The 26407-nt window shown below is 36.8% G+C and overlaps 1 protein-coding gene across 4 annotated transcripts in view; it reads right to left on the minus strand.

The window, feature by feature from the left end:
- AATF (apoptosis antagonizing transcription factor) overlaps window positions 1-26407 on the minus strand; it is a 115692-nt gene that overhangs the window by 68623 nt on the left and 20662 nt on the right. For all 4 annotated transcript variants that reach the window (XR_007513992.1, XR_007513991.1, XM_049859455.1 and 1 more), the window contains 4 exons: window positions 4216-4330; window positions 2638-2836; window positions 1961-2125; window positions 231-314 (listed from right to left, as the gene is read on the minus strand). Coding sequence is in view for 2 of the 4 variants with exons in the window: in XM_049859455.1 (XP_049715412.1) it covers window positions 231-314; window positions 1961-2125; window positions 2638-2836; window positions 4216-4330 (563 nt within the window). In the remaining 2 variants the exon portion in view is untranslated. The remainder of the gene's footprint in view (window positions 1-230; window positions 315-1960; window positions 2126-2637; window positions 2837-4215; window positions 4331-26407) is intronic.

Below are 26407 nucleotides of genomic sequence, written 5' to 3' on the forward strand. Positions count from 1 at the left end.
ACAGAAGAAAAGCACTATATCCAGAACTACACACTAAGTTGTACACAGGTGTTCTAACTCCACCTGATTCTATCCTCCATCCATAGGAGTTCTAACTGAACACAGGAGTGGGAACTCTGTCTGATTCTATCCTCCATCCACAGTAATCTACCTGTTCGGAGGATTCTATAAGGTGTTTTAAAATGCTAAAACCTAATTTGTAACAAAAGAAAAGAGTGTAAATATCACACCTGGTGGTAAAAGTCATCATCATCAAAGATTTCTTCATCCAAGTCCTTCAGGTGAGCATTGGCAGGGGCCTGAGGAAGGGTCTCCTATACCAACAGGAAGGAAAAAAAAGAATAAAGTCTCAACGAGGTTACCAAAGTAACATAACTACTATAAATGTGTATATGGTCAAAGCACTGTTTTCCTTAAAATATAAAGAACCCTTAAAATTAAAAAACAAACACAGTCCAACAGAAAAATGGGCAAAAACATTAATAGGCAGTTGACTAGAAAAAAAAAAACATAAGCAGTCAATGATCATATGAAAATGTTTAACCTCACTGTCACTAAATACATGCAAATTAAAATGTGAAGGTACCAGGTAAAAACCTGCAAGACTGGCAACACTCAGTATTGAAGAACACAGCTAGTGGGAATGGAAATTAACACAGCCTTTTTGGAGGAAATCTCTGAGCATCTATCAGGATTTAAGGAAACCCTGGTGGTATAGTGGTTAAGTGCTACGGCTGCTAACCAAGAGGTCGGCAGTTCCATTCCACCAGGAGCGCCTTGGAAACTCTATGGGGCAGTTCTACCCTGCCCGATAGGGTTGCTATGAGTCAGAATCAGCTCAACGGCAGTGGGTTTGGTTTTGGCTTATCAGGATTTAAAATGTGTATACTCGTTGACCTAATATTTCTACTTCAAGAAATTGATCCATATAGTCATAAAAATATAAATCGAAATGTTTACTGCAGTGCTATTTATAAATCTGGAGACAACATAAATATCTACTGTTTGAAGAAATTATAGTATACATCCATACAATGGAAGCCTCTGCAGTCATTAGGAAAAACGATGTAGATCTCCATGTAATGATATGAAGAAGTATCCAGGCTGTATTAAATTAAAAAAGCAAGTTGTGATATTTTATATGGAGTTGTAATATTATCTATACATTTATACACAAACTCATCCATCCCATTTAATAAAGAAAAAAAAAAAGGACAATCACATTTTTGTATGTGTGTGTTATGCACAGAAAATACCTGAAACCCTGTTAAAACCTATTAACAGTGGTTAAACCTGAGGAGTGGAGTTTTTGGAACAGAGAATTTTACTTTTTATTTTAAATTCTTCTGAACTTAAAAAATGTATTAAGTATATAGTTCCATAATTTAAAAAAAAAAAGAAAATATTTCCTTTGGACAAAACAACCTGATTATTCCAATTCTAAATTCTTTCTAGAGGATCTAAATGTCCAAGAAAAAGCCTGAGATACACTTTTGCTCCAATTTAAAATTAAATCTAAAAAATTGGATTATGAATGCTTCCATTAACATATCAAACTCAAAATTAAAAGACTATTACACACAATCATTGGTGGCATAGTGGTTAAGTGCTACGGCTGCTAAGCAAAAGGTCAACAGTTCGAATCCACCAGGTGCTCCTTGGAAACTCTATGGGGCAGTTCTACTCTGTCTTACAGGGTCGCTATGAGTTGGAATCGACTCGACGGCAACAGTTTGGTTTTTTTTTTTTTGGTACGCACAATAGTTAATAATAGCTCCTTTTTTTTTTCTCCTACCACATACTCAGTTTCTTTCAACAATTCAATAATGTGCTTTTTCTTTCTTTCTTTCACTAACTTCTTACACCGAGAATAACGCCTACAAGAAGATGATCAGATTTTTCAGTTAATCAGCCTCCTAGAGACTGCCCCCATAATCACCCTGCATCACAGGATTCTTACCGGTTGTCCTGGCAAACTCTCAGGGACAGGCTGAGCTGTCAGTTCAGGTCTGCCAAGAACTCGGTAGACAGAGCGCTTGGTCTGTGTCCTTCGGAGTAATCTTTCTTTGTCCATCAGAATATGATCGATCTGAGTCAAGATTGAGCGTTCAAAGGCACCAAAACCCTGCAACATTAACCAGTGTCAGTGTCAGATAATGCAGAAAGTCAGTGCTGAAGGCAGCTACACCGGTTTCTCTTTCTGTGTCAGCAGAGAAACAGACAATCCTCTTTTCAGAAGAGACTTTGTTAAAGACTGAGTTTGTGAGTGGCTGTAACTGGTCTTAGGAAAAAAAAATTAGCCTTAACAAGCAGGTCATATCACTTTTTTATACCCAGGTTAGCTTCTGCTCCTTTAATAATAACTTTTAAAAATCGATTTCTTTTAAAGTATTGTGTATTTACAGCCTTTAAACACTTAAAGAGCCACAATTTCTACAATGAAATGTTCTTTCTAATAAAGTTAAAATCCCAGGTCTGAATGGTATAAATTCCCAGTTCAGTAAATTCTGCTACAGAAATTACTGATTACCATTAATTACATCATGACATTATTCATATAAACGAGCTGTCGTTTCAACTTCTTAAAACTGTCTCAGGTTGCCACAACCTATCTTACACACAGACACACACACTTGCCTTCCCCAGTTTTCCAGAAGCCAGCTTGGTTTTGTCATGCCACTTCTGAAGTGTGCGGTTCCTGTAGACGGTAAAGTCAGCAAAGCGCTTTGCCATGAAGCTAGGATAGTCGTCCATCTCCAGTTTCCTCTTTGGTGGGGCCCTTCTTTGCTGCTTCTCCTTGACCAGTTCATCATCTTCACTAGAAATCTCCTCCTCACTAGAAAGCCATAAGAACACTAGGTCCAATGTAAAGAAACACTACCAAGTGAAGAAACTAGGCACACATGTAGCGGGGAGTATTTAGCCTTGCCTATTTTTTTTTTTTTTATTTGTTGACAGAGCCCTGGTGGCACAGTGGTTAAGAGCTTTGCTGCTAACCAAGAGAGTCAGCAGTTCAAATTCACCAGACACTCCTTGGAAATGCTATGGCGCAGTTCTACTCCATCCTATAGGGTCACTATGAGTCAGAATCGACTCAATGGCACAGATTTGGTTTTGGTTATTCTGTCTACATTTGAAATAACACCATAGATATGAAGAGAGCTTTTTTGTTGTTTGTTCAAAAAGAATGTTCATGAGATTAATCAAAAACTCACATAATTTTTCACATAAATATGAAAAGAACTGGTTTTAATAAATATATGTAATTTTTAAAAGGTAAGCAAACCATAAAAATGAGGTTGTAAAAACATTATTAGAAATGTGTACAAACCAGGCCTGTCCTGTTACAAGATGGTCTTTAAAAATTAAACACATAATCATACTTCTATGACCTTAATCCCCAAATCAATAAGGAAAATGTGTCTCTCTGTAACCAACTATTCAGGAAAGCTGAATAAATGTTAGTTGAACCAAATGGAGAGAAGCTGAATGTGAAGAAAATTCAAAGAGGCGAGCAACAGAATGGGCACTAAACTGCAATATATGCAAATGCCATGAGAATGTAATATAATATCCCATTATATAGCCAATTACACTCACTAAATTACTGACTCCAACACATAGTAGGTGCTTAATAAACGTGAGCTTCCTTTAGTTTTCCTTCTAACTAGCTCAGCAGAAAAGGATAAAGCAAAGGACAAGCCCATGGGGAAAAAGCAAGCAGGTATCTTGTGTAACAGGCTCAAACATGGGGGGAAAACCTTCATTAAATGTGATAATTTCAGAAAAGAAAAAGGTTTACTTTGCTGTTCTTTTCAGAATTTTTTCCACCCTTTAAAATAATTGCTTCCTCCTTCACTGAAGAGATGGTTGTGGACAGCAATTCCATGGTATGGGTACAAAGTGCTTAATAAACACTAATTAAGCATTAATATTAAAAAGTGCTTTTATCTATTAATTTCCATAGATCTAGAGAGAAGGTAGGTCTTTTGCTTAAGACCACAAAGAGAATCCAGGCACAAGTGAGCATAAATATCCAAAATCTAGTTCCCAATGTATGTGCCATCCTGGCCACCAGTTAAACTTGAGAGGCTCTTTGTATTTTATTAAGTCTGATGTCAAGTCTGGAAAGGACTTAGTTTTCTTTTTCATAAATGACAGGAAAAGGTCCAGATGAATATTACCTATAAGCAACTCCATCGTTCCATTCCTTACCTTTCTGCTTTGGGTTTTGTGCCATCTACCAGGTATCTAGTGTCTGGGTACTGGAAAAGCAGCTCTTCCTGAAGATCCACCAATGACCTCAACAATGCTTTAAGTGCCTTGTGACCTAAGAAATAAAGCACAGAGAAGGGACTTTATCTACAATTCTTCAAAGTAGATGATTTCCATAACTCACGACTCCCGAACAGTTCTAGCTGAGGGAGAGAAGGGAGGGTGCAGGGTACACAGGGACTAAGAACTCTCTGAAATAACAGAATTCCTAAATGAAAATAATAACACTGCCTACCACATAGGGTTGTTGTGAGGGGCACACAAGATAACATACGTAAGATGCTTAGAAAAGTGTCTACAGATAGTGAGAATTCAATAAATTGTCAGTTCTTAATATTTGTTAATTTTGATAAAACCTTTTCCTGCCAATCATTTTTTTCCTTTGGTGTTAGTTTCCGTATTTTTCTACAGGTTACCCACTGGCCTTTTAGATTATCCCTTCAATCACCTCCTCAGGCAATTCCTCTTCCTCCCCTAAAGAGCATGACTTAATTCTGGGGCCCCTACTACCACCATCACCCTCCCCAGGAAATGTCATTTGCCTCTGGTTTGAGCTGCCACATCATTCATTCTCTCCACACATATCCTTATCGAACATCCCTGTTCACATACGAAAACCCAAGTTAAACACTAATTGTTTGCAGGGTAAGTACTCTGAGTTGTGTATTAAAAATCCGTATGCTGAGAGTATGTTCTCACTTGGTTCTCCTCATAGCCAATAGGATAGATACATTTGTAATACAGCTGGTTGGGCTCAAATTTATGGTTTATGGCTAAGAACTTTCAGAATAAAGACCGCCCTCTGATAATTGAACCTTTACCTTGTCTATTAGCATAATCCACTAAAGGGGCTAAATAGACACTGACAATCACCATTTATTTATGTGTTGATGGCACATCAAAATTTCACATTTCCAGCAACTGCCAGAAAATCTTCACGTGAATACTGCATCATTCCTTTAAACATAATGTCAGAAACAGAACCTTTTTCTTTCTACCTAATATTTTCCCCTTTTCTAAATTTCTCTTATCTGCTTGATGTGTTTTCATGGAAGATCACTGAAATTTTAATGTCCTTATTCTATACATTTAATCAGTTGCTAAATCCTATATTTTCCATTCTTCTTGTCAATAATTGTCTATTTATCTCTAGCCATGCTTCTATCACTCCGTCCCTCTTTCCCATAACTGTAATCTTCTCACAAGTATCCCCACTTTCATGCAACAATCCCTATTTTTATTCAACATTCTACACTAACTTCAGACCACACAAACTTCAGTTTAAAAGATTTTTATGATTCTTATTCTATCTTTTCTGCTTCTACCCTGCTGTCATGGTCATCTAGTGCTGCTACTAACAGAAATACCACAAATGGATGGCTTCAACAAAAAGAAGTCTATTCTCTCACAGTCCAGTAGGCTAAAGTCCAAATTCAAGGTGCTGGCTCCAGGGGAAAGCTTTCTCTCTCTGCTGACTCTGAAGGAAGGTTCTTGTGATGCATCAGTCCTCCCTTGGTCTGGGAGCATCTCAGCGCAGCAACCTCAGGTCCAACGGATACGCTGTGCTCCAGGCACTGCTTTCTTGGTGGTATGAGGTTCCCAACTCTCTGCTTGCTTCTCTTTCCTTTTATCTCTTAAGAGATAAAAGGTGGTACAGGCCACACCCCAGGAAAGCTCCCTTTATACTGGATCAGGGAGGTAACCTGAGTAAGGGTGGTGTTACAATCCCATCCAAATCCTCTTAACATAAAATTACAATCACAAAATGGAGGACAGCCACACAATACTGGGAATCATGGCCTAACCAAGTTGACACACACATTTTTCAAGGGACATAATTCAATCCATGACACCTGCCCAGCACGAGTAGCCTCTTCACTATTTTACATCCTAATCTATCTCATCAATGGGACACCAATACATGAGATAAACAAACCCACTGAACTAACAACGACCACATAGGACAGAGTAGAATTGCCTCATAGAGTTTCCACGGCTGTAATCTTTACAGAAGCAGACTGCTACATCTCTTTCCCTGTGGAGCAGCTGGTGGGTTTCAAACTACTGACCTTTTGGTTAGCAGGTAAACACTTAACCACTGTGCCTCCAGGGTTATACGTCATACTATAGCATTTTATTTCAGCATAGGCTAAGTGCTAACCTACCTGGAAAGCCTTCTCAAGCGGGCCGTAAGGAAATCAATGACCTAATAACAACCTCGCATTCCTTCAAATGATCTGCAGATAAGACTACACTAATACACCTTCCCTGTTTAAAATAACAGGTAAGACCCTTGATCACATTTTCTGGATCCTATACTCTACTCCTTTTATAATGAATGCATAATCCATATGCGCTAGAAGGATTTGCAGTACATAAATAAGTGCCTCGTGTTCCAAATCAAGCTTCTCAACCTCTTAATCTTAAAAAAAAAAAAAAAACTTTCTACCAAATACAGAGATAAAAAGTGATACTCATGAATAAAAAAAAAATTTTTTTTTTTTTGAATTCATGAATAGTACACAATTATTCTTCTGTCTGTCGGCTTTTGGGAAATGTACAAATAGGTATAAATAAGATGAAAAGCAGGCAAAAGAAAAAGATACAACAATTTTAAAGGCAAGAATTATTTAGTCTAAATGTGTTATAAATGTGTAAGTAGAACAATGCAAAATTATGCAAATACATGGAAAAGTTTAAAAGGAATGAGAGAAAAGAATACAAATGATAACTATAAATGCTTAAATTACCACAAATGCTCAATTGTGAAAACAGCTGGCAATCGCTAACCGATATCCTATAGAAACTAAGGTTCAGAAAGGATATGTTGTAGCAAGAGCCTTAAAAAGAAAACAGAAAAGACACTAATGCTTGGAAGAAAGCCAGTGAAAATACAGCACTGTCATCCAAATTCGGCGTATGGTATCAACCAGTGTTTTTACCTGCTTTTCTAGGAATAATTATATTTTAAAAGACAGATTCCATGTTCTCCAAAGTGAAATCACAAATCAATTTTGCATTTGCAAAGTAGTTTTAAAAATTCCCAAGAGCAGAGTATAATAGATAATCGTTACTATTCCAGTTTGTATCTGCACAGAAAAAAAAAAAAAAAATCAGCTATTATCCTTCAAATTTGAGCCTAGTCAAAAAGAACAGGAAAAGCAAGTACCTGTCCTTTAGTCCCTCTAGGTACCATGAGTCCATGATCTAAAATAGGAAATCAAGAACTACACAGGGAAGATGCCACAAAGCAGTTTATAATGTTTATAGCTATTTGCTCCCAACAAGCAAGTTATAATTTGACTCTAACATGTAACATAACCAAGAATTGTGAAAACATCTAATGAAAGACTACAACTTTCATGGGCTACTTTCAAGTAGCTATACCAGCCCTTTTATTTTGTTCAAGTCAGTTTTTAAAAAATCCATTGCAGATATAGTAGATAGCATATCAATCCAACAAGAAAGTGGAGAGCCAATGTCAGTAAATCAAAGTGTGCCTTTCTGTTAATACTCTCCCATATGTTCTCATTTTATACACCCCTTCACCCAGTCAGAAAGTATCCCTGAAGTATTTAAACTCCATTCAGGGATAGCACCAACATGCATCAAAGTGTCAAGAGACCTACCAGAGATGAAATCTGCAATTCTGTGCTTCTAACCACCAAAAAAAAAAAAGAAATGTTTATCAAAGTAAATGTCTCCACCGGCCCAACACATGGACAACTTCCTGTAGAAGACAAGCCAATGCTAATTTCTTGGCAATACCTGGGCCACATTTTCTTCCAGTAAATAGTACAATGGTAAATTCTTTGCTGGAGGTGGTAGGCTGCCCCAAAGCCATAGCTGACAAGACTGAGGAAAGACTTCCTGGAGGTTCAAATCGAACAGTGCGTTCTTCTCCCCAGCAAAAAGAAACCTCTTTATTATCCATGGAGAGCTGGATTTCGTTTGTTCAATCCTATGAATAATAAAGAGATGGAATCAACAGTTTCTAATTCACCTCTCATTTTTTTTTTTTTCAATGATTGTAAGAGTTAAGAAAAGCAGCAAAGATGCATATACTTTCTTCTCTCTCCCTCTTGGCACCTGGCGACAAAACAAATGGAGACCGTCAAGGATATATGTTTATCTTGTCCTACATGGTCCATTTCCAGAGGCCTTTCCCTTAAGAAGAGATTAAGGACATATGCCTCGCCCTATTACCAAGAGCCTACTTAAGCATCTGGCCACCAGCTTTAGGAATAATTTTCTGAGTAAAGGATAAATGGAAAGAGTACTTTACTAAGGGTCAAGAGCCCTGTATTCTAACTCACACAATCACCAACTAGTCATGTTATCCTGAGTGGACCAATTTCATTGAGTCTCAATTTTCTTACCTATAAAATGTAGATAATCCTTTGCCTGCTTATCTCACAGAATTAAGGTGAAAAATAATAAATACGTTATTGTATATTATTTTAAAAAGGAAAAAATGCTATATAGAAACAGAAGGTATATCACTCTGAAAAAAGCATCATCTTTCACATAGTAAAAGTCTTGTAAGCTCTGCTTGTACCGATCTACAATGCTAGGATTGGACTAGTATTCATAGATTCCTTTATTAAGTATTCATTTACATGCTACCCATATGCAAGCATTCTATATATAAAATGTCACCAATCTAAAAACCATTTCCACCTAACAGCTTTATTTTTTCTCCTGATTCATCTAGGCCGTCCAACATAAACAAAATTGTAGGCAGAGGATAAGTTTGGACATAGGCACACAGTTCATTAGTAAGATTATAAACCAACGATAAAATTTCTGGCAATGGGATGGAAAAAGAATGGGAAGAGTAAGTGTGTAAAGTAAAATAAAGCTTAATCAGTTTAAAAATATCTATATTTATTTTTAAATAAATACACACATCAAATTATTTATATACAAAAACAAGTATGCATAAATTCCCACATTTCCATTAACCCAGATAAATACAATGAACTGGAATGCACAGATTACAAAAGAATTTTTTTCTCCTTCAAAAGTAACTCTAGAACTAGAGCTAAACTATAGGTCAAAATGACATACAATATGTTGGCCTGAGAACAATACTTTTCATTCAAATCCACACAAGCCTGCCACTTGCACTAGTCATCCCCGGCAATTAATCCCCCAAGAAAGACGTTTGATTAAATCTTTTCAAGCAAATCCTTTGCTTTGCTTTTGTTAGTTCACTTCTTGTCAACATCTATTAAAATATGCCTTTAATTCTCCCACAATCTTAAAAAACACCGATTCCACTGTCTTCAACTTTAATCAACTGTATGGCCGGCATTTTTCATTTCATAATAATGTGCTGCTTGGAATTCAAGAGGCAGGCTCAGCATCAATCATCTGGTAAGAATTTTTCCACTGCAATAAATATGCAAATGAGGAGAGCCAGTCAGTCGTATTTCAGGCCCGACTTGCTAGTGTTTTAAAAAAGACACAAATTTATTAATTGCCGGTGGCCAGAGGAATCCTATTACTTTGGGCATTGATTACAAAGCTGTGTGAGTGATTATTGTGCAACTCGCGGGCTACCCAGGCATGAGGAAAAATTATTAAAGCAAGGCAGAGATTATCAACTCAGAATAACAATAAGCCTTAACATTTAGGCCCTAACTTCTTCAACAAAGAATTACGTGAAGGCTCCACTGTATCATAATTCGGGATTCTGTCAGTATTACTGTTTGGGCTTGTTCTATATTCCCCAAGCAGAATGGCATTACCAGTGAGAAAGTACTGCAGGTTACAAATTCCTTAACACCAACCATTTGAATGAGTCTCTATCATTTCCAACGTACGTACAACTATAATTTTTATATACACATATATGTATACATACATACTGCCAAAGAATATTGAATATACCATGTACTGCCAAAAGAATGAGCAAATCTGTCTTGGAAGAAGTGCAACGAGAATGCTCTTTAGAAGCAAGAATGGGGAGACTGCGTCTTACATACTTTGGACATGTTGTCAAGAGGGATCAGTCCCTGGAGAAGGATATCATGCTTGGCAAAGAAGGGTCAGCGGAAAAGAGGAAGACCCTCAACGAGGTGGACTGACACACTGGCTGCAACAATGAGCTCAAGCATAACAACGATTGTAAGGATGGTGCAGGACCAGGCAGTGTTTCCTCCTGTTGTGCATCGGGTCACTATGAGTCGGAACTGACTCGATGGCACATAACAACAACATACATACATACAGGTGTGTGTGTGTACGTATACATATATTTACAGAATTAGACAAATGGGTGTGCTATTATGAGAACTATGGTTTCAAAGCAGAGCATAGGGACTTAGATTCTAAAATCATGAAGGCTAAGCCAAAAGCAAGGAGCCCTGGTAGCACAGCAGTTAAGTGCTTGGCTGCTAACCAAAAGGCCAGCAGTTCGAATCCACCAGCCACTCCTAGGGAGAAAGATGTGGCCATCTGCTTCTGTAAAGATTACAACTTTGGAAACCCTGTGGAGCAGTTCTACTCTGTCCTATACGGTCGCTATGAGTTGGAATCAACTAGACAGTGGTGGGCTTCAGGGTTTTTTTAAGCCAAAAGGAGACTTAGGTTTTCCTACCCAGGAGGGCACCACAGTAGAAAGAGCTCAATCTATGGAAGAGCCTGTGGAGGAAACAGTTGGATAGGCTAATTCTGAATACAGAGTGTTTTTGTGAGAAACATTCAACCCAAGACATATTAAATCAAATACGAAAGAGGACTCAGAGGACAAAACTTATTTTTTTCTCCTAAGAGAATGATGTGGGGAATTGGGGGAGTAAGTGAAAGTCGAAATAAGGGAGAGACGAAGAGACACATAAAATATATGTTAGGTGAGCCCCCTCACAGAAAGAAACAAAAAGAAAAAAATCCTTAACGTTTTACAATACTGCCACACTAAGTAACATGATAGATAGTGGGCATTTTTGAGTTCTGTGGAGGGACATCCCACTCAAGCTGTAATTTCTGACCAGGCTTGAATTTATAAGGAAGGGAAACGAACTGTAGAATTTTGTAGGTTTCCCTGAATACTCTCTCAAATATCTTGATGAAGTGGGTCAATAAATCCTTAAAAAGCCCTACAGGACACAGCAATCTAACTGATCAATGTACTTCCTGAAATTCACTACAGTTAACTTCCATTTCACAGTTGCGAGAAAACCTTCATTGCTCTTGAGTACTTTTCCTAAAAAGGGAAATTTACTTTTCCCCGTTTAAACAGAAAGAATAAATGCCCAGAATATAAGGTACACTTAAAGTCCAAGTTTATTTACAAGTAATTGCTTATTCACATGGAGAGTGGGGACACTGACTTTTACTTGATACACTTTTGAACTGTCAGAGTATTTTATAACTGTGTATTATTTTATAATTTAAAAAATATTAAAATTCAAAGTAAACATAAAGTAAGGAAACTTATTAAAAATAAAATTAGAACCACAATCCAAGTCGCTCTCTCTGTTTTATATAAAGTCTAACCCTTTCATATTATACAGGTTTTAAATAAACAGCCTCTCTGGTGGTGAAACTGCCCCTAATCAAAGGTCCAAATTCTCTTTAAAGTACTGGAAACAACCTCCTCTGAAAAGCTTTCTGAAATGGGCATTCCCATGTGGAATTAATCACTTCCCTCTCAATATTGTTTGTATCATTGCTACAACATTTATCATATTGTACCATGAGTCTGATTTCACTATACTGTAAACTGCTTGAGGGGCACAGACCTTATCCTATCTGTCACTCCAACATCCAACATGTCACCTGAGCCATAAAAAGTATTCTACAAATATTTTAATTTCAGAGAGATGGTGCCTAAATCACATGGCAGAACATCTGTTTATACTATCTTTTCCAAATCTAAATACTGAAAAGCAAACAAAGGTGGACTACATATTTGCTAACTTTAATATCAACTACGTATCCTCATTGCAGTGGGGTATCCTCAACAAACTGACCTTTTTTTGCAGAAGTAATCAAACTTGACATTTTCCTTATTATAACATAACAACCATAAGATATATGGGCTACTCTTAATAGCCTAAAAACTGTTTTAGCAGATTTAGGAATTTATAAACATAAATATAATTAAATAGCTTTTATTAGGGACATTACAACACATTCTCACGATTTGCTCAGTAATTATCACCACTTAACAGATGGATAAACTGAGGCTCAGAAGATAAAAGAACTGCTTTAATTTGTGCTTAGTATTAGTAAGACTAAACATTTGTTTATTTACCAATTCAAAATGAAACACTTTGAGAGGTTGTGCTCACGTAAAAACACATTCAGGAAAAGCAAGAGAAATTAGAGGACGACTGACAAAAGTTTTAAAGCTTTATGCTCCAAAAGCTGTTTACCTATCTCAGAAATCTTACCGTGAACTCCTTCAGAGCAGAGACTGCGCACTATTCACCTTGGTATGCTTGGTGTTTGGCAAATAGTAGATGCTATTTTGCTGAATTAACTGAATATAAAAATGGTGTCCTGATTTTTTTTTGGCATATTCTTTTCATATGTCCACTTCAAGTCGTCAAAGACTAACCGTATGTACAGTACTAGCATTTATTCACATAACCCTTTCAAGGAGACAGAAACAAATACTGTGGTCACAGAGCTAGAGCCTAAGAAAAGATAGTGCTATCACCATTAAGATTAATAGTTAATACATACTAAGGATCTATTAAGTTCTAGACACTAACTTAAGCGTTTTCTATGTATTAATTCATGAAAATCCTCACAACAATCCTTTGAGGTAGGTACTGTTATTATATCACCATTTTACTGATGAAGACAATGAAATGTACTACTACAAACTTAAAAAAAAAAGACAAACTGCATTTTCCACTTTCTAGATCAACGTACCCTTGTGGATTATATGGCAAAACTATCTAGGAAACAAAGCGTAATGAAATTTTCAATTATTTATAAATGACAAACTGTCCTCCCCAATACTACCACAGGATAAAAAACACTAGTGAGGCTTTGATAAAATATTATGTCTAAACTTAGTTTCCACACTTGAAAACACAAAGTGAAGAAACTAAAAAAAAAGTCCAAATCATATGGATAGAAAGCAGGTCCAGTAAGACAAAATAAAGGAATATTTTTTGCTTCATCTGAAGAAGAGAATGTTAAGAGATGAACTAACAGCCTCTTAAATTCAAATGACCACATATATCAGAAAAGACACTTGGCCTTAACTAAAATAAAAATTTTATATATATATATGTGTATATATATATATATATAAAACAATGTGATATTTTCTGATAATGCTTAGTGCTGGCAAGAATGTGAGAAAAGGGCACTTTCCATACACAGATAAGAGATTAATTAGCACAACACATACCCAAAAAGCAATCTGGTAAAATGTATCAAAGATCTATATATGCACACCTCCTGACTCTACTGTTCGATTTCTAGAAATTAATCCTAAGGAAATAATCAGATAAGAAAGTGAAGGGGTAGGTACAAAAACATTATTTCCAGCATTGTTTATAATTTTTTTTTATTGTTAAAAATTGCAAACATCTTAAGTATCCATTTGTAAAAGGCTGCCTAAATTACTTTTAGTTCTGGAAAGTAACTCTCTGTGTAGCTGTTGAAAAGAATAAGCACAAATGGAACTCAGTTTGAATACACCAACCGTAAAATATTCTGGGGGCAATTAAAGTAATCTGAATATGGAGTGGATATATTAGATGATCCTAAAGTCATTAACCCGTTGCCGTCGAGTCAATTTCGACTCATTGTGACCCTACAGGACAAAGCGGAACTGTCCCTGCTCCAAGGAGAGGCTGGTAGATTCAAACTGCCCACCTTTTGGTCAGCAGCCACCAAGGCTCCAGGTGACACAAAGGAAGTATTCATTTGGTTAGGTGTGATGGATTGCAGTTGTATCAGGAACAACCTCGTTTTTTACAGACGTACACCGAAGTATTTAGAGGTGAAATGCCATGATGATTGTAATACACTTGAAAATACTTCAGCAAAAAGAAAAAGAAAACAAATGCAGCAAAATATTTTTTTAAAGAAAGAAAAGGTAGATTTTTATGAGCTTAACATGGGAAGATGTAAAGTATGATCTCATTTGTGGTTTATAAAAAGGTTTAGACAGACGTAAAGTATTTGGAAGGATATACACCAAACTGTTAAAAATGGTTATATCTGGAAAGCACTGTTAAGAGTAGGGAAAAGGGACTTGGACTATCTGTGTTATATATTTCAGAAACCATGGTGGTGAGGTGGTTAAGCACTACAGCTGCTAGCCCAAAAGGTCGGCAGTTTGAATCCACCAGGTGCTCCTTGTACCTCCTATGGGGCAGTTCTACTCTGTCCTATAGGGTCACTACGAGTCAGAATCGACTCGACGGCAATGAATTAGGGTTTTTTTGTTGTTGTCATACATTACAGTGCAGTTTGGGGAGGGAGGAACGAACCAGTACTGTTTGGGAAAATAATTTTTTTTTTTTTTTACTACAAACAAGTTTTACTTTTATGATTTTTTAAAGGTAATTAAGATTAAATAAAGATTTCCAAGAGTACAAAGAGGTCTTCTAAGGTAGATATAATTCGCCCTGTCAACAGACAAACAAAAAGAAACAAGTTAAAATAAAAACAGTATCCAACCCTAGAAATATTTTAAAATTTTCCCTGCTTGATTTACAAAAGAAATACCAAGGAACAACAAGGGAAAAAAAAAAGTTTACCCTCATTAAACATCAAGAAATGTAATTAAAAAAAAAAAAAGTCAAAATAAGTAGATACCATTTTCCACCTACCAAAGTGACACAGCTGAAACAAAATTATAATGCCCAGTGTTGACAAGCACCAAGACAAGAAACTGACCTTCATACAAAGAAGGTGAGTAAACTGAGATACGTTTTCTGGAGGGCATCTTGGTGATACAGATCAAAAGCTTTAAGACTTTGCATGTCCTTAGAAAATACTACACTGATTCCACTTCTAGAATTATATTTTATGCAACAAATCAATCATGAGTGTGAGTAAAGATTTAGTAACAATGATGTTTATTGCATTATTTATAAAAATGAAAAACTGGAAACAATCCAAATGCCCAACAATAAAGAACTGGTTAAACTATCCATATGATGGAAAGTCTATATGCTGCCATTAAATACGATGCAGTAGAACAATATTTAATGACATGGAAAAATATTCATGATCTGTTTAGGCAAAAAAAATCAGTTTGCAAAACAATATAGAATATGGTCTCATTCTGTTCTAACTACATACCCATGGTGGAGGTGGGAGGGAATGGAAAAGATATATATCAAAATATTAAAAGTACTTAACTCTAGCTGCTAAGATTAGGGATGACTATTTCCTTACTTTGCTTGGCTGTTTTCTAAATTTTACACAATGAACATCAATTACACTTATGATAAGGAAAAAACTTAACAATTTATTTATTTTCTTATCACTCAAAAAAAAAAAAAAAAAGACTTACCTGCCTGTAAGAGGAACTAGATGGGCTGATCTCCCAACAGCCCTTCTAGTTCTATTACTGACAAAACTATGTGCAGGAAACACCATCTTCAGAAAAACTGAAGGACACATCTACACTCACACTCTAAGCCTCTGTCCTACAACACATTCATCTCCATGTTTGCCCTGCCTTAATTTCCTTAAGATTAAGCATATGTTCTATTTCTGTATTACTTGTACTTTCATCAAAAAATAAAAAACAAAACCCTCAGATAACAAAGCTAAACTATAAACTATATGCATAGTTGGAGCCCTGGTGGCTCAGTGATTAAAAGCTCGGCTGCTAATCAAAAGGTCAGTAGTTCAAATCCACCAGCTGCTCCCTGGAAACCCTATGGGGCAGTTCTACTCTGTCCCAGAGGGTTGCTATGAGTGGAAATTGACTCGACAGCAACAGGTTTGCAGTTTTTCTGGTTTTACATGCACAGTGATTGGACAACGTGGTCAAACACAGAGGCTGTGAAGCTCAGCAGATCTCAGTTTCCTTACGGGCTTTGCCGCTAACCAACTGTGTGACCTTAACCAAGTTACCTGGCTTCTCTAAGAGCTGATTTCCTCTTACAACAGTTTTTAGCACGTATTTCACAGGCTGCTGTGAGAGTTAATGGAGACATCTATAAAGATCTTAACAGGGTACATGGGGAGTACAATTAACAAATGGGAGCTACTTTTATCATTATTAGAGTGTGCTGGCATCTAACATTGTTCTTGCACAATAAAAATACCAAGATGGAAGTAAACTGATAATCCCTATTTTCAAAATTTCATCACCGATTTCTTTTTCACTCATGCTCTCATAGCTCATGACTCTTCCTGGGGACGCCAAAAATGCTTTCTAGTTACTTGAGTTAGAATGTTTGTCTCCGCCCCTTCCCAAGCCCTCACCACTACTGACGTTCACGTAGCATAGATTACGCAGCTTCTTTAGGGTGATAGAATCTTTAAGGCTGTCTAAACAGCTTCTCTACCTACAAAAGTTTTCCTCGTATGAAACAGTATAAATAGCTAGTAAAAACTCTTCTCAAAATACTTGCATTTTAGATTCTGCCAGATCAGATTTACTCAACTGCCCCAAGAAAAATAGGATCTGATAGATCTAAGACTAAACACCAAGCAAAACAATCAATATTATATGAAAAAAGGCATTTAAAATTACCAAAGAACTCAAGCTAAAGTCAAGTGTAGCCCAAGCATAACAAACTTTCAAAGCAGGTCATATACGCAAACTTATCTGCAAATTATAAATATGATAACTACGCAGTAGTTAAGCACTAGGTTGCTAACTGAAAGGTCAGCAGTTGGAACCCACCAAAGGCTTCACGGGAGAAAAGACCCTGTGATCTGCTCCCATACAGACTACAGCCTAGGAAACCCTATGGGGCAGTTCTACTCTGTCCTATAGGGTCGCTGTGAGTCATAATCAACTCAACAACAACAATACTACAATAATCAAGATATAATTACATCTTAAAAGTACCAGGATCTTCTCTAAGATAATTTATAAGTAACATTATAGCCTACATATTTTTTCTTCCTCCCTTCTCCCTCTTAAAACGTAGTAGAATAACACATATAGTAGAAAATGTATATATATACACACATATTAAAACGTTTGGAAGAAGATACCCCAATTGTTAGCTACATTTTTCTCTGAGAGGTACATGTAGGGATCTGGGAAAGGGGGAGAGCCGCTTTTCCTTTTCACTTTATACATATCTACTATACTCCAAATTTTTTTTATGGGACTAGACTCATAGATCTAGTCCCAAAAAATCCTTAGCAAGTTTCACAAATATCAGGGAAAAAAATGTATCCACTCTTTCGGAAAATATAGCTTCTTATGGTATTTTCAGAGACAGACTAGGTACTAATAGGAAAATACATTATGAATAGGTAAAAAAAGAAAACTAGCCAAGGTTAAAACTGGAAAAGGAGGAACCTACTGAACAAGTGATCTGATTTCATGCGTCCAGCTGCTTTTTACATTCTCTGACACATCAAGATGGAGTCCACCACTGGCTTAGACTGAAGTTTCCCAGAGAACCCAAACACTCCAAAGCATGAGTTCCTGAAAATGCTGCTAAAAATAGGAATATTATGAAACAGCTTGACATGGGCATAGAGGAGTGTTTGTGTCCATTTCTGGGGTTATCTGGGTTATGAAAGGCAACTTCATTTATCAATATAACTACTATTATTGGGGGGGGATTTTCAGGATAAACAGAATTGCAACTTAACACTTTTCACACTTAACCAAATAAATGGGAGATCCAACAAAAACCAAACACAAAAAATCTGTATGTCTTCCAGGGGCATTTTTTCTTTAAACAAAGGATTTACTCTCTACCTTCCACTGTGGCCCCTCGTTTGTATCATTTGTTCCCATTTTGGTATAATATATCCCTAAGGAATTTCAATGAGTTGTGAAATAATTGTTATTCACAAGCAAAAAAAGAAAAAGCAGGATTAACTGCAATTGCCACTACAACTGAGAAACTTGCACCCTGCACTTTTACCATGTAAATAATGCACAGATCCTGCAGGAACATGCCCAACACCACAAGTCTTAATTAATGGAGCTCTTTAATGTGCAAATCAGGAACAAATTGCAAGTTCTGACTTGCATTGATTATGAAAACATTAATTGAATGAGCAAGACCCTTAAAAAAGACAAGACTTCCAAGTCTTTGAAGAGACCAAAAGAATACAGAGCTCTGGAAACCAGACAAGCTTGACCAGTGTCTAAAATGCAAACCTAAAACTGAGTGTTGCTCACTAGCACACAATGAACTAAAAAAAAAAAAAAGTTTAATCAGAAAGCAATCACTATAAAAGCATCTATTCCACCAATGTCTTTGCACTAAGCAGAAAAATGAGTATTTACTCCAAAAGCTTACAGATACCACTTTAAAAGGGGAAAAAAATACTTTATATATATACATACTTATATGTATATAGGTATAACAAAACAATGCTGTCTCTTTAAAAAGAAATTCATCCTATATAAATTATAGCCATAAACTTTTCCTGCAGTGCAGCCTAATTAATTCTTGTTCTATACACAAAGGGAAATGCTGGGTGACAAATGGGAGTGAAGCCAGAAAGCTGCCAGGTCTGCAAAAACATTTTCTACTTCAATTTATAAGCAATTTTGCAGTAAATCATCAACCAGACCCTGGAATCTCAGGAATCTCTGAGTGTCCAAACCACATTATATCACTTATCAAAAAGAGAAGGAAAAAGAGTTTAAAGACATCTCATTTTTCAGTTGTAACCCACATCAAAATCTAGAAGCTCTGTGTAATCTATTATTCTCTTCTGGGTAAGATTTTAGTACCAAAGATATATTTTTCAAGCAAAAATGACACTATAGGTTGATATAGCCCATTCCTCTATCCCTAGCAGTTCTGTATCATGTATCCATTACCATAAGAAATATTCCCAGACTTATCTGGGAATAAACACACAACTCTTTATACACCGCCCCCCACTCCCAGCAAAACGTTCACAATAATGCCAAGCTGAAGGGTTCAACGGTAAGCTACACTATGGAAAAACAGGTGAGAAACACTACAAGGAAATGAAGCTACTGGAGAGGAAAATGGAGACCCATAGAAAACAAAGGAGAAAGCAGAATATGCCAGACAATTATTGGTTCAAGTCCATAAAACGATGTAAACACAACCCTCAACTTAAAAAACTCAAATGCCAAGAAGCTACACCACTTGGAAAGAAAACACACACGCACACACACACACACACACACACAAACCCTAGCATCACATCAAGAAAAGATCAGTGTTCACAAAACCCATGCACAGAGCTGCACTTTCCCCTACAAGTATGATTCCCAAATCTTAGGAATATATCTGTACCTCGTAGCACAGCGACAGGAACACGGTAATCTAAGAGAAAGAAGTGAGGCACCATTAACACATATTATCCAAGCCTGGCTATGGGATCAACTCGATGGCAACTGGTTTGATCTTTCAGTTATGGAGATGGTATACTCACAAAGTTAACATCTAAGAACGTATCAGGTAGATACAAATGGTGCTTTCTACATTCTTAAAAACCAGCACCAGAAACAGAGTTCTCAGTGAAAGAGGCACAAAGAGATACAAAATCCCATGGCATAGCCACAATACTGCTTAAGGGACTGGGTGCTCCCATGTGCCAAGCATTATGCCAAGCACCAAGGAAGAGGTCTGTGAGAGAACACTAATCTGGCTATCTAACCACAAAAACACAGACTTCCAGTTTAAGATGGAGAAACCACACACATTGCTATATACATACACTGGCTGGGATCCCCTCAGCCCCCTCCTGTGTGTAAAGAGGAGACAGCAGGCATTTAAACCACGCAAAAACTAGCAAAAAACACAGCGGATTTTCCAAGAAGAAATTTAAGGGGACTGAACTGTTTGGAGAAAGCTAACGCTTTTAGTGTAGATGTAGGTATTCCAGAGCAAAGCCTTTGTCTTCCTGGCAGAGCCTGAAAATTGCCCTGCCAAGACTTGCCCTTCCGCAGAGGGGACTCCTAGATAGGGGTTCCACTCAGAAAAGAAACCTCATGGGAAAACAGCCCTCTGACATCACAGAGGAAATGCCAGTCACCTTAAATAGAAGGCATTTAGAAGGCATGGCATCACCAGCTGTATGAAGAGAGCTAATTAACAACACTAAAAAGGAAGCCCAACACTTACTTCTAACAAGGCAGATTTACTTGTTTCCTCACCTATAAAATGGGCATGGCAAACGAGCCTATCTCACAGGATTACGGTATGGATTAAAAGGTTTTATACACGTAAAGTGCTAAGAACAGTACAGGCATAGTAGGTGATGAACAATGTTGGCTACACACATGCACATGCACACACACACATGCTTTTCAAATCTTTTGATCCTTTCTGAAATACCACTAAAAGGACAGTAATTTTCCCCAGTTCATTTTTTTAATTTTTAAATTTATACACAGTAAAATTATTTTAGTTGCTGTATGGTTCAGAGTTTTAACACACGCATAGATTCCTGGAACCACCATGATCAGAATACAGGATAGTTCCATCATCCAAAAAAATTCTTGGGACTCTCTGTAGTCAAACCCTCCCCCAATGCTTAACCCCTGTCAACCACTGATTTGTTCTTTAACCCTATGTTGTTGTTGTTAGGTGTCACTGAGTCGGTTCCAACTCAGAGCGACACTATGTACCACAGAACAAAACACTGCCTAGTCCTGCGCCACCCTCACAATCGTTGTTATGCTCGAGCCCACTGTTGCAGCCACTGTGTACTCTACTTTGACGAGGCAGCTCCTCCCCAGTTGTTTCTGAGTGCCTTCCAACCTGGGCAGCTCATCTTCGGGCACTATATCAGACAATGCTCCACTGCTATTCATAAGGTTTTCACTGGCTAATTCTTTTCAGAAGTAGACTGCCAGGTCCTTCTTCCTAGTCTGTTGTAGTATGGAAGCTCAGGTGAAACCTGTCTGCCATGTGTGGCCCTGCTGGTTATCTGAATACCAGTGGCATAGCTTCCAGCATCACAGCAAGGTGGCAAGACCCCACAGTACAACAAAGTAAAAGACACGTGGGGGGTTATCCCTATAGTTTTACCTTTTCAAAAATACCATATAAATGGAGTTTTACAGTATATAATTATTTGAGACTAGCATCTTTCACTTAGTATAATACCCGTAAGAGTCATCCATGTTTTTGCCTGTAGCAATAGTTCATTCCTAACAGAGTATTACTCAGCCATAAAGAGAAATGAAGTCCTGACACATGCTATGACATGAATGAATCTTGAAAACATTATGCTGAGTGAAATTAGTCAGTCACAAAGAACAAATCCTATATGATCCCGCTTATATGAAATATCTAGAATAGACATGTTTACAGAGATCAAACTTTATTAGTGGTTACCAGGGACAGGAATGAGGGAGGGGGAAAGGAAGACACAAAGCTTGGGGGATACTGAACTTCTGTTAAAGGTGATGGAAAAATCTGGGAACAGTTAATGATGGCTGAACAACACAATGAGCATATTTAATGTCACTAAACTGTACCTGCGAAGACTGCTGAAATGGCAAACATTTTGTTATCTATGTATTTACCACAATAAACTTTTTTAAACTTAAAATAGTTCCTTTCTTTTTATTGCTGAGTAATGTATTACAATTTGTTTATCCATTTGCCTATTGAAGTTTTTGACTATTATGAATAATGCTGCTATAAACATGCATGTACAAGACTGTAGACATACGTTTTCATCTGTGTAGGGTAAATATCTAATAGTGGGACTATTGGATCATATGGAAAACAGATGTTTAACTTTATAAGAAACTGCCAAATGGCTTTCCAAAGTGGCTGTATTATTTTGTAAACCCACCCGAAACATGTGAAAGTTCTAGTTGTTTTGCATCCTTGTCCACACTTGGTACTGTCAGGTGGTTTGTGGTTTTTTAGCCATTCTGACTATGTAGTGGTATCTTACTGCGGTTATAAGTTCCATTTCTCTAAACACTAATGATTACGCTAAACATCTTTTAATGTGCTTCTCTGCCATCCTTCTTTAGTGAAGTATCTATTCAAATCTTTTGCCTATTTTTTTCTTCATCGCTGATTTGTTTTTATTCTTTCTTTATACATTAAATTTCAGTTTGTAGAGGGGCATGATTTTCATTTATACATTTTTATTGTTTACTCCTGCATCAATATCACATTTTGATAATCACAAAATTGTAATATATTTTGGAAACTTTTAGAGATGATTATTCTTCCATAAGGATCCCCTGGGTGGCTCAAATGGTTAAGTGCTCAAATACTAGCTGAAAGGTTAGCAGTTTGAGCCCACTCAGAGGTGCCTCAGAAGACAAGCCTGGAGATATGCTCCCGAAAGGTCACAGGCTGAAAACCTTATGAAGCAGTTCTCCTCTGCACACATGGGACTGCCATGAGTCGGAATCAACTTAATGGTAACTAACAACAATCCTTCCGTAATTTTCTCCTTCTTTTGCTCTTTAAAATAATTTACAAAAATAAAAACCAATAGGACCAAAACAAACATTTCTCCACAGTTAATACCCTGCTGGAATTTTTATTTTTTTAATTTCTTTTACCTTTTTTTTGAAGTTAAATATATTTTACATAAAATTTGTCATTTTAACCATTAAGTGTACAATTCAGTGCCATTAATTACATTTTTGCCCATTTTTTAAAATGAGTATTTTTTTTATTGTTGAGTTTTGAGAGTTCTTTATATATTCTGGATACAAGTTCTTTTCCAAATGTGTGATTTGCAAATATTTTTCCTGGTCAGTAGCTTGTCTCTTAGCGCTGTCAACAGTCTTTCACAGAGCAAAAGTTTAAAATTTTGCTTTAGCCCAATCATCAATTTGTTCTTTTTACAGATCATGCTTTTGATGTCGTGACTAAGAAGTCTCTGCCTAACCCAAAGTCATGAAGACTTTTCTCCCATGTTTTCTTCAAAATGCTTTATAGTCTTAATTTTACATTTAAGTCAATAATGTATTTCATGTCAATTTTTTAAAACATGAGGTATAGGTTGACGCTCTTTTTTTTTGCATATGAATATTCAATTGTTCCAGTATCATCTGTTAAAAAGGCTATCCTTTCTCCACTGAACTGACTTTACACCTTTGTAAAAAGTCATTTGACCATACATGTGATACTCTATTTCTGGACACTCTATTTTTTTATTCTAGTCCACTGATTAAAGTAATTTTTAAAAGGAATAAACCCACAAAGGAAGGAAAAAGGATGAGATAGATGATAGCAACTCAGTTTTGTAAGTTAAAAAGCAGATGGACTACACAATTATTAGAATGTCTAAAATTAAGACTGACCATACCACGTGTCTGCGAGGATGTGGAGCCACTAGAGCCCTAGTGCACTGATTGGAATGTGAAATGGTATAACCACTCTGGAAAACAGTTTGGCAGTTTCTTGAAAAGTTAAACATATACTTAACATGTAACCCAGTCATGCCATTCTGTTACCCAAGAGAAATGTCCACACAAAAATCTGTATATAAATGTTTATGGCAGCTTTATTTATAGTAGACAAAACCACGAACAAAGCAATTGTGGTATATCCATACAATGGAATACTATTCACCAATAAAAGGCAATGAATTATTGACAAAATAATTACGCTAAGTGAAAGCTAGACAAAAAAGATACAAATTGCATGATCCATTTATAAAAAATTCTAGGAAATGCAAACCATATTGACAGAAAGCGAATTAGTGGTTGCTTTTTTTTTTTTTTTTTTTTAGGGATAGGGAGGGTCAGGAGGGGGAGATCACAAAGAGGCTGAGGCCACTTTTGAGTATGAGAAATATATTCATTGTCTTGATTATGGTGATGGTTTCATTAGTATCTACATATGTCATAACTTTTCAAACTGTACACTGCAATATATTCAGTTCATTATATGTCAATTACACCTCAATGAAACAGTATTTAAAGAAAGCAGACAGACAAATAATAACTGAGCAAACCTGAGCAAGCTGACTCCGCTGTTAGCAGTGGAAAAGAATGGGAAGCAATTTTACTTACAGTTCAGAAAAGAACCCCCAGAAGTCTCAGAAATTGGTAATGCAAGGCACCTCTAGACGAGGGGATGAAGACAGGACTAAAAACAACAGAAGGCAGGTAAAATAACAGATCCTTTCCCTTTCCCAGGCAGAAGTCTGGAGGTTTATTCTTTGAAGAGAATTAAAAAGATGGTACAGAGCAAGGGTGTAATACCAAAAACAGAGGGAAAAGTTAACGCCCACAGACTGAATGCCGAGATCCCCAGCCTACTCATGTCCTAGAATGCTGGCAGCCAGAAAGGAGACTGGGAATCTTCCCTAGTGACTATGATTCCATAAAGAACAAAGATCTACTTTACACCGGAACTTTAAAATGAAAATTTTACAATGGAAGCCATAGACAAAGGTTCCATCAACTTTTTGGTACCCTACTCTGAGAAGTCAACAGAGAACAAAAAGATCATCAAATAACTGAGGAAAATATCTAACATCATGTTACATAGGGGTTAAAACAAAAGGAAGAAAACAGACTATACAGGAAAAAGAACATTTAAAAAAAATATGTATAGAGCACAGAGTTTCAGTTCACAGTGATGGAAAAAATTGTACTGATTAAGGGTATGGGTTGCACAGCCAGTTAGGGTAATTGACTTAAGCTGTATGCCTGTAAAAAAGCAGAATCGGCAAATGTTCTGTAACACATACATTAAAAAAAAAAAAAAAGCAGGTGCTGAGGCTGCTTGTGTACAACCAAATACCTCATGGCACATTTGGTTTCTCGGTTTGGAAGTTTAGGGTCACGGTTTCCTAGGACATCCCAGTTAATCGGCCTAGTATGTTTAGCGCTTCTGTTCTACCTCCTGGTTCAGTGCACAGTGCCGGGGTCTTAAAACCTTGCAAGCGGCCATTCAAGGCACAATAATTGGTCTCCATTTGCCTGGAGCAATACAGGAAGAAGAGTCAGAAATAGGAGGAAGAAATGGAATGTGTGGCTAATTGCCTCTATGAACAACTGCCTCCTTTACCATGAGACCAGAACTGGACGGTGCCTGGCTACCATTACTGAACATTTTGATCAAAGATTCTATAGAAACATCCTAATCAAAAGGTGGAAAATGAAAAACTGAAGTTCAAATTCTCATGGAATCCAGACTTTCTGGAGCTATGATGGCTGGATGAATCCCTGAAACTACTGCCCTGAGATAACCTAAGCCTTAAACCAAAAATACCCCCTGAAGTCCTTTTTAAACCAAATTACTTAGCTTAACAAGAATATCTGCCTTGAACATTGTGCTCTTTTATCAACTCGGTATCAAACTGACAAAAGCAACTCCAAAGATTAAACAGGAAGCTTAGGGGGCAGTGAGCTTATATGGGGGGAGCAATCTGGAAAAGGAGGGTGAGAAGGTTGCACAACTTGAAGAACATAATCAATGTCATGGTATTTGCTGAATTTGTGCATGCTGACTTGGTGTATCTTCTACTCTGTATATTCTCAAGAACAATAAAAACTAAATAAATTTTTTTTTTAATTATACACATATATGTATACATACATATACATATACACTTTCTTTTTTTTTTTAAAGCCCTGGTGATGCAATTGTTAAGAGCTTGGGCAGCTAACCCTGTAGGGCAGCTCTGCTCTGTCCTATAGGGTCACTATGAGTAGGAATCGACTCAATGACAACAGGTTATAGGGTTATGAATCATTCTAACATACATGTCCCCAGAGAAATAAAATTTAAATATGAAAGAAGAAATAAAAAGCTCAGTAGGAAGGCTTGAAAATAAAATTGAGGAAATGTTTTAGGAAGTAGAATAAAAAAGGAAACAGAAAACTGATGAGAAAAAGAAGAGAAAACAGAGGGGAAGAAATCAATAACAAAATAATTTCAGAAAAATTTTCCAGGACTGAAAGGCATGAGTTTCTAAAGTAAGAAGGCCTCTAAGTACTCTGCACAATGGATGGAAACAAACCCATACCATGGTGTACCATCATGAAATTTCAGAATTCTAAGGACAAAGAGAAGACCCA

Source organism: Elephas maximus, chromosome 19 (genome assembly GCF_024166365.1).
Source record: "Elephas maximus indicus isolate mEleMax1 chromosome 19, mEleMax1 primary haplotype, whole genome shotgun sequence".
NCBI lineage: Eukaryota > Metazoa > Chordata > Mammalia > Proboscidea > Elephantidae > Elephas > Elephas maximus.